We start from the raw sequence: 9581 nt of genomic DNA, 5'->3' as shown, positions 1-9581 counted from the left end.
GTGTAGGTCTTTTCCTAAGGTGGGGGAGTTCAAAGCCAGGGGGCATATTTTTATGGTGAGAGGAGAAAGATTTAGAAAGGACCATGAGGGACAACTCTTTTTTTTCCCCATAGACAGTGGTTAGTATATGTGGAATGAACTGCCAGAGAAAGTGGTGGATGCAGATACAGCTACAATGTTTGAAAGAAACTTGGAGAAGTACATGAATAGGAAAGGTTTGGAGGGATGTGGGCCAATGCAGGCAGGTGGGACTAGTTTAGTTTGGAAACACGCTCAGTGTGGAGTGGTAAGGCCAAAAGGTCAGTTTCCATGCTCTATAACTCAGTGCAGACTAACAGATGGGACACTGTCTCAATAAACATAGTACCTATTGGGACAAAAAGTTCATTCATTAAAGCTTTGGAAATTATTAAAAATAAGCTTTACATGAATTTGCCATGCAAAATTCAGAAACCATTTGCTCATCTTCAAGATTTAAAACAAAAAAAAGAGCCAGGATTTTTTAGTTAGTGATTCAGAATAATTATTATATATAATAAAAAAAACATATTGACATACAACAGATGAATAAATAATGCAATAACGAAATATATGACTCAACATTTGGACCTTGGTACAAATCCACAATTTACGTAAGGTTGTAACAGCAAAGAAAATGAAAATCAACACTTGTTTTAAAAAAAAACTTCAGTGGACAGTAAACTTTGTCAATACTTCGAGACTTGATATTCCCTTTGGAAATAAACCATCAACTAAAAGCTTCATATTGAAGTTCAGTCAGGATCTGATGTAATGCTCAGCTCCAGGGGACTTCACTTGGTTTAACTGAAGCTAGAGTGTTCACCTGCTGCGTCAGTCAGCTTGTATTGTCAAAAATGTTAAGGAAAATAGAAGGGAAGGGCAAGGGGAAATTTGCTGGGCAAGTTAAAAACTAAATTCAATACAAACTGCCACTGTGATACTTCTACACAGGGTCTCCTTACCTATTGATCTGCCACAATTACTCTGCAATCTGGCATCTTTTTAGCAAACATTGAGTGTGGGGTGAAGATGGGGCAATTTGTCAAGTAATAACTAATGTGATGCATGCATCCATTGTCAACGTTACTTGGTAGAGTGTCCTATCAAAGCTAACAGACTGTACTTAAACTGCCATCCACCTTGGAACAATGGACCAACTGGTAAGGATATGAATTAAGGATGAATGAACAAGCACGTTGGTCCATGGTGACCCTCTTTTAAAACATGTTTTTTTATAAAACAACTTATTGATACAGTTCACTAAATTTTAACTAAACTAAATGCTAAAAGAATTGAAAAAGTCTTTCTGGGGATTATAATTCTGTCTCCCAAGCCTTCATAAAAACAAAATTAGAATCGCCAAAACTTAAGTGTTATATTGTAACAGGAAAAGCTCATCTTCCACAAACCTACTGCGCACACTTAACTTTATGATTACACAAAAAAACTACAGTAGGAATCAGAATCTTCTCCCCTCTCACTATAGGGGAACTAATGTCCCAATACTTCACTTATTTTTAGGCATCACATTCTGAGAAGCTAAGGCTTTGAATTCTAAAATGCTGCCCTAAAAATTTGGAAGGACTAAAATTAGTACTGATTATTTTTTCGAATAGGGTGAGAGAAAAGCAAGATGAAACCTGTGGCATGTATAGTCAGCCAGCACAGAATGGCTGGCGGATTGGTTTGATGAGCAGACACAGGGATAGAACTGGTACCAATATTGATGTTGACAGTGGATAAAGCAAGATGCCATATTCAGCAACCATCTCAATTCAGTTTCATAACTGGTGTTCTTCAACTAATACCAGTGAAAGCTAACCCAGTGGGATCTTAACTCAAGTTTCACAGCATCAATTCACCTTTGTAAATCAGGGGACCAGTATTTTGACATTTCTGTGACTTAAAAAACACGATCTGGATAACTGGGTTACAAACATTATCTTAACAGATATTGGACCATGTTGGCACAATGAGGGTGCTAGTGATATTATGTTCAATCTCTGGAATTAAGCATGGCTAGTGGTTTTGCAACTCACAGACATAACAAAAATGCTTGGAACTGTTCCAAAACCTTTGCTTTATGCAGCTTTTAGAAGCCTAATTTGCAAACCATTCAAAGGGTTTAATCCTGAAGAGGCATCGTTGTCATTTTTAATTACCCCATCCCCAATAGGTTCTATTTGTTCTGACATACTAAGAGTGGAACAGCTACTGTATGACATACACTCTCCTGATAGAATTTAATAAACTGTGTCACACAGCCACACTGTGTCCCCTAACAACAAACTCACCAACAGGCTACTGGTACTGTGTAAAGGCAGGATAAGCACATAAACCCTCTCCATCTAACCAGTCAATGAGGGTTAAGCTGACAGAATCCCCCTGCTCTGTTTTACAAAAAAAAAGGTGAAATACTGACAAAACTAGAACAAGAGGCATCAAATACATTGTTGCCAATCCCCTTGCATGATATTTTTGGATGGTGCATGGAGAACCAACACACTTGTGGCCTCCCACCTCTCCCTCTCCCCCAAAGATCAGTCAACCATAACCTCCAACAGAAACTGAATTATAATTCCTGCCATGGAGATTGTGGCTACCCAATTAAAAACATAACATTAAAAATGAAATCAATGGATGAATTTAATATTTATGTTCCTAAGCCGCACACAGCACGGGGTTGGGGGCAAAAGAGACCAGGCAGGAGGGAAAGGGTCATAAACATGGTTTGAATTTGGAAATCAAGAAAACCTAGAGTTGACCTAAAAGCAAATACAAATTCTACTCAGCATTCTGGGTACCCTCTACAGAGTCTTTTTCAGTCTCCTGCCCAGAACTGTCCTGCACGGCAGTGGAGTCTGTCGATTTTCCTGTGCTCTCTTCAGCAGTTGTTTGCTGTGGGCTGGCTTCAGTCCCATCACGTGCAGTCTCCTCCTTGGCTTTCTTCCTTTTCTTTTTTGGGCTCTCGGTGCCGTCTGCTTCAGAGTGTCCAGCTTGTGCAAAGCTAGGCATTGCCATACCGATGCCATGTGGAAGAAACATAGATGGGTAAATTAATCCAGCAGGCATGCTGTGCAGCAGGAATGGGTTGAAGGACAACGGATTGCTGGTGGTGACTCTGGCTTCACCAGAGTCAGAGAAAGATGAACTTGGACCAGGTTTATCTCCTGTCGAAGATCCTTCCTGGTGTTTCATTGACTCTGCAGTATTACCCTTCTGTTCACCACCCACATCCTCTTTTGACGAAGTGCTCGTCGTCAAGGTAGATGAACTCGAATTGCTGGCACTTGTCACCACCGGGGGGTTGTTCAACAACCCCCCAACTCCAAACACGTGAGACATCCCCGTCACACCAGGGAGCATCATAGGCAACATGTTCAGACTGCTCTTTCCATCCTCTCCAGAAGGAATTGCGGCAAAGCCAGCTGGGAATCCCATCAGCCCAGCCAGCTGAAGATTGTGAATATTTCTGAGGTTTTGCAGGCTCACCAGGTCCATCCCAGCAATGAGCCCATTCATGAACATCGGTCCCATTGCTGTAGCTGTCTCTGTCAAAACTCCACCTGATTTCGCCATTTCACTCCTTGGTCTCCTTCCCCTCTTTCTGCCACCGGCCTCTTTCACCACAGGCTCAGTCAGGATGCGGCTGAACTTACTCTCTGGCAGAAAGCCCTGAAGAGACATAATTAAAAGCAATTTAAGGGAAATCAGCAGCTTCACTCAATTTTAAGAAGTATTCTGCCTCAATCCTCAGAGGCACCAAACAAAGTTTGGCTAATGGTAACTTTCTTCCTGTTAAGATTGAGTGACTAGATTTTTGATTGACGAAGTGTATTGAGAAATATGTAAAAGCCCAAGTATAGGCAAGATGCAAATCAATCATAATTCAAATGGAACAATGGAGGAGAGACAAGAGTTTGAAATGCTCTTGTGATATTATTCTGATTGGAGCTGGGCACACACTAATGTACAGTTTGAAGGCTTCTCTCTTTTTAAAAAATATACATACAGACAATGAAAGCAATTTCCAAAATAGGATCCAGTTGGCAATCCTTACATTTGAACTTGGGTAATGTGTGCAGGACAAACCTAATCCCCTCGTCATCAAATTTTCCAGAACTCCCGTGGCTTAGCTCTCAGGATCTGACTAAAGAACAGCTTTAAGAGTCGTTAATGTGACTCCAATCAGGAGGATTTAACTCTTAAGAGTCAAAACTAAAACCTTCTTGCTCCTAATGGCTCAGCATGACACCCTACAAACTGCCTAAATTTTAAGTACCCAACAGCAAGAAAGAAAAAGAAATGAATTCCCTTCTACATAGCATGTGATGCCAGGAGTTAGTCTACACACTGTGAGCACTTACCGAATGCTTCACAATTTCTGCCCACTCTGGTGCAACAGCATACTCTGGGTTTGCATCGAGCCACCTTGGCAGCTCCTTTATCAGTGGTGCCATAGCTCCTCCTAGCTGAACAGCCACAATATAGCAGAAAGATTTTAAGAAATAAATCATTTTTACATAAAGCTCATTACATTGTTCCAAAGCACTTCACAATTATCTAATAATTTTTTTAACCATCATCATTGCTATTAGATACTTTAGATTTAAGCACAGCAAACACCAAAAGAGACAAATGACCAGTAAATCTGCTTTTCTGAGATGGTGATTGAACAATGAATATTGGCCACAGAAGAAAATGCTTTGACTGGTGCACTGAAACCCTTTACCTGCACAGATAAACAAGGGCTCTAGAATACTATTTCATCCAAAACATGGCACCTCCAATAGTGCAGCACTCCCCCAGGACTGCCATGAATACATGTACAAGTTGTTGGAGTGGAGCCCATAATTTTCTGACTCAGGGGTGTGTGTTATTTACTGAGCAAAAGATAATATTTTATTTGAAATGTAGCTTAACCATTCTGCCCCTTTCCAAAGAAAAGAAACTAGAATATCACTGGCTCAGAGGGAAAAGGTGCTGTCAGACAGAGTGATACTGATAGGAGACTCAGTTGTGAGGGGGGACAGGCAGGGGATTCTGTGCCTTCAGAAGAGACAGCAGGATGGTGTGTTGCCTCCTGGGTGCCACGGTCAAGGATGTCTCTGAGCAGCTATAGACCATTCTGAAGGGGGAGGGTGAACAGCCAGAGGTCATTGTGCACATCGATGCAAATAATATTGGAAGACAAAGGGATGGGGTCGTGCAAAATGAGTATAAGGAGTTGGGTAAGAAGTTAAAAAGCAGGATCACAACAGAAGTGATCTGTGGATTATGCGAAAGTGAGGACTGCAAGGCTGCGAGGGAACACATCTTCCTGATGAAGGGCTTTTGCCTGAAAGGTTGATTCTCCTGCTCCTCGGATGCTGCCTGACCCGCTGTGCTTTTCCAACACTGCACTCTCGACTCTGACCTCCAGATTATTCCCAGTACCACGCAACAGTAAGGATAGAAGTAGGAAGACAGACCAGATGATTGCGAGTCTGGGGTGCTGGTGCAGGGGACAGGTTTTTCACTATTTGGATCATTGGGATCTCTTCGAGGGTAGAGGTGACCTGTACAAGAGGAACAGGTTGCACTTAAACTGGAGGGGGACTGGGCAGATTTGCTAGTGTTACGCAAGAGGGTTTAAACTAATTTGGCGGGGGTGGGACTTTGAAGAAGAGAGGGGCCATCGAGAAGTCAGGGGAAAATACATTAGCCATTGACAGCAAGTTTACCGTTCAGGATAGTCAGGGCACAGTAAAAGGAGAGAAAAGATTTCTGGTTTAAAGTGTATTTATTTCAACACGAGGCCTGACTTGGTATGACAGTTGAGCTCAGAGCATGGATTGGCTCTGGGAACTGGGATATTGTCGCCATAACAGAAACATGGCTGAGAGAAGGACAGGACTGACAGCTCAATGCTCCAGGAGACAGAAGCTACAGATGTGAAAGAAGTATAAGTAAGTGGGGAGGGAGAGTTGGCCTTTTGGTAAGAGGGGACATAACAACAGTGCTGAGAGAGCATATTCTTCAGGGGTCATCAAATGAGGCCATATGGTTAAAACTTAGGAACAAGGGGGGGGGGGGGAATGAGGATTGTATTACAGACTCCCAAATAGCCAGCTGGTACTAAAGGAGCAGATGTGTCGAGAGATTGCAGATTCCTATAGGGATGAGAGAGTAGCATTGGTTGGAGATTTTAATTTCCCCTGTATTGACTGGGCCACTCAAAAGTGTAAAAGGCTTGGACACAGTGAAATTTGTCAAATGTGTCAAAGAAAGTTTCCTCAATCAATATGTAGAGGGCCCTACTCATGTGAGTGCAACACTGGACCTTTGCTTAGGAAATGAGATTGGGTAAGTGACTGATGTGTCAGTCAGAGAGCACTTTGGGTCCAGCGACCATAACAATGTTGCAACTAAGAGTTATGAATAAAGATAGGATAGGTCCACAAGTTTAGGATCTAAACTCGAGCAGGGTCAATTTTGAGGTCTTTAGGCAGGATCTAGCAGAGGTTGATTAGATGAGTCTGATGGAAAAGGAACGAGTGGCAAATGGGAGGCTTTTAAAAGAACCCAGGGCCAGTATGTCCGTTAGCATGAAGAGAAAAGCTGGCAGGTTTAGGGATCACTGGCTGACGAGGGATATTGACACTCTGGTTAGGAAAAAGAAGATGACATACATCTTCATTTGAACTATTGGGCTCAAATGAATCTCAAGATGACTATAAAAAGTATAGGAGCACACTTAAGAGGGAAATCAAAAGAGCAAAAAGAGGTCATGAAATGGATCTGGCAGAAAAGGTTAAAGATAAGCTCAAGAGGTTCTAAAGCTATATTAAGAGTAAAAGGGTGGCAAGTGAGAGAATAGGTCCCCTTAAAGATCAGAATGGCTGTCTATGTGTTGAGCCAAAGGAGGTGGGGCAGAGTTTTAATGAATATTTCTCCTCAGTGTTTACTGAGGAGAGAATCATGGATGCTAAGGAAATAAGGGAAACAAATGATGGTGTTTTGGACTGCATACATATTACCAGAGAGGAGGGTGTTTGCAGTCTTAAAGCATATTAATGGTGGATAAGTCCCCTGGGCCTGATCAAGTCCATCCTCAGATGTTGTGGGAGGCTAGGAAGAAATTGCAGAGACTCTTGCAGAGATTTTTGCTTCATCTTTAGCCACTGGTGAAATTCTGGAAGACTGGAGGGTGGCTAATGTTGTTCCACTGTTTAAGAAAGGTAACAAAGAAAAACAAGGGAACGACAGGCCAGTGAGCCTGAGATCAATGGTAGACAAATTGTTGGAAAGGATACTGAGGGACAGGGTCAACCAACATTTGGATAGTCAATGTTTGATTAGGGATAGCCAGAATGGATTTGTGCTCAGGAAGTCATGTCTTAAAAATCTTTTAGAATTTTTCGAAGAGGTAGCTAAGAGGGTAGGGCAGTGGATGTCTATAAGATCCCGCACGGCAGGCTAGTCATGAAGGTTAGGTCACATGGGATTCAAAATTGATGATGGCAGGAAGCAGAGGATGATGCTTGAAGGTTGCTTCTCAGATTGGAGACCTCTGATTCGTGGTGTGCCACAGGAACCTTTATTATTTGTTATTTAACTAAATTATCTGGATGTGAATGTACAAGGCATGATTAATAAGGTTGCAGTTTACAAAATTAGGAGGTATCGTTGATAGCGAGGAAGGTTATCAAAACTTAGAGGGATCTTGATCAGATGGGGAAGTGGGCTGAGGATCGGCAAATGTAATTCAATACAGATAAGTGTGAGGTGCTTCATTTTGAAAAGTCAAACCAAGGTAGGACTTGTACAGTAAATGGTAAGGTCCTGAGGAGTGCTGTGGAACAGAGGGACCTAGAAGTAAACTACATCGCTCTTTGAAAGGGGTGTCACAGGTAGACAGGGTGGTGAAGAAGGCAATTAGCATGCTAGCCTTCATCGGTCAAGGCACTGAGTATAAGAGTTGGGGTGTTATGTTATGTTTCTATAAATCATTGGTGAGGCCGCATTTGGGAGTGTTGTGTACAGTTTTGGTCACCGTGTTATAGGAAGGACATAATTAAACTGGAAAGAGTGCAAAGAAGATTTACAAGGATGTTGCCAGGACTAGTCAGCCTGAGATATAGGGGGAGGTTGGCCAAGATAGGACTTCATTCCTTGGAATGTAGGAGAATGAGGGGTGACCTTACTGAAGTGTTTAAAATCATGAAGGACATAGATAGGATGAATGTATATAATCTTTTTCCCAGGGATGGGTTATTGAAAACTGGACGGCATCAGTTTAAGGTGAGAGAGGGGAACGATTTAAGAAGGACCTGAGGAGCAACTTCTTCACACAAGAGAGTGGTGCGCATATGGAATGGGCTGCCACAGAAAGTGGTTGAGGCAGGTACAGTAGAAACAAGTTAAAAAAACATTTGGATTGGTACATGGATGGGAAGGCTTTGAGAGGGATATAGACCTGTTTCCATGCTTCTGTGGCCAGCTTGACTGCCATTGTGCATATTCTATTCATTAAACACATCACTTTACTGCTTTCTGAAAGAAATAATGACCTGTCATCTTGCGCTAACAGCATGGACTCTATCCAAAAGATAGCACTTCAACAGGGCAGCCTCTTCTTTTCATTCATTCATGGGATTTGAGCATTGGTGGATAGGCCAGCACTTATCTCTAATTGCCCTTGAGAAGGTGGTGGTGAGCTGCCCTCCCTCATTGCTGTATTGAAGCATCACCTGGATCATGTGGATTCTTAAACTGCAGCAAAATATACCACAGAGCTGAAGCTAATGCTTAATGGAATTCAGGAGAATGGGAAACTTCTGAATATGCCCGTGACAGCGAAACGAAGAAATGTCTTATTCAAATAATACAAATTCAGAAACATTTTTTCATACTGGTTTCAAGTCTTCATGAAAGGTCAAGAAATTGTTCCTATTCGTTCATTAACATGCATTTGCAATTTTTTCACTGGAGAGACTCAGTCAGGTAGCAATGCTTCCACATCTCAATAGACAGTGTCCAGGAAGGAAGCCAAAAAAGGGCAGTAAGACACCTGCATTGTGACATCAAGTGTTTAGGCTCCAACACCTGCCACAAGGAAGATTGTGGCTTTAATTTACAGATCCAACAATCACAGTTCATCTTCATTTTATGGGGCTTTGCAACCATTCAAACTGGTGAATCCTGTTGAATACCACCTTTAGCCCCACAAGATCTTACCTTTCTTCCACTCCCCTTATGAACAACTGGGACTCTCTCCTCCCCGGTCAGTGTATTGATGTCCAGTTTACTGGGGTCCTTGCACCGATGCCTCCTCTGTTTGGGACGTTCTGAAAGGCCGTGTAAAATTGCTGTACAATTCTGTCATGGAAACAGAATAATCAGACAATGCAGCTTTGAGCAGGGATGGATAGAAAAAGATTGAGAAAGATGCTATGCAGACTTTAATAAACATCTCTCAAACAGCAAGGGCCTGTGTTTGAATGCATTGCACACACTCATTTCTGTATCTATGACACTATCTCATAAATATCTGCTTGTCTTTGCTGTATTTCATCCAC

General features: G+C 42.1%; 1 protein-coding gene across 7 annotated transcripts in view; it reads right to left on the bottom strand.

The window, feature by feature from the left end:
* Positions 1 to 241: 241 nt before the first annotated feature.
* chd6 (chromodomain helicase DNA binding protein 6) overlaps positions 242 to 9581 on the bottom strand; it is a 252768-nt gene continuing 243428 nt past the window's right edge. For all 7 annotated transcript variants that reach the window (XM_043710969.1, XM_043710967.1, XM_043710968.1 and 4 more), the window contains 3 exons: positions 9241 to 9381; positions 4389 to 4493; positions 242 to 3696 (listed from right to left, as the gene is read on the bottom strand). In XM_043710969.1, the coding sequence (XP_043566904.1) occupies positions 2806 to 3696; positions 4389 to 4493; positions 9241 to 9381 (1137 nt within the window). In that variant the 3' untranslated portion in view covers positions 242 to 2805. The remainder of the gene's footprint in view (positions 3697 to 4388; positions 4494 to 9240; positions 9382 to 9581) is intronic.

Source organism: Chiloscyllium plagiosum, chromosome 20, assembly GCF_004010195.1.
Source record: "Chiloscyllium plagiosum isolate BGI_BamShark_2017 chromosome 20, ASM401019v2, whole genome shotgun sequence".
NCBI lineage: Eukaryota > Metazoa > Chordata > Chondrichthyes > Orectolobiformes > Hemiscylliidae > Chiloscyllium > Chiloscyllium plagiosum.
This window is presented reverse-complemented; position numbering and strand designations above follow the sequence as displayed.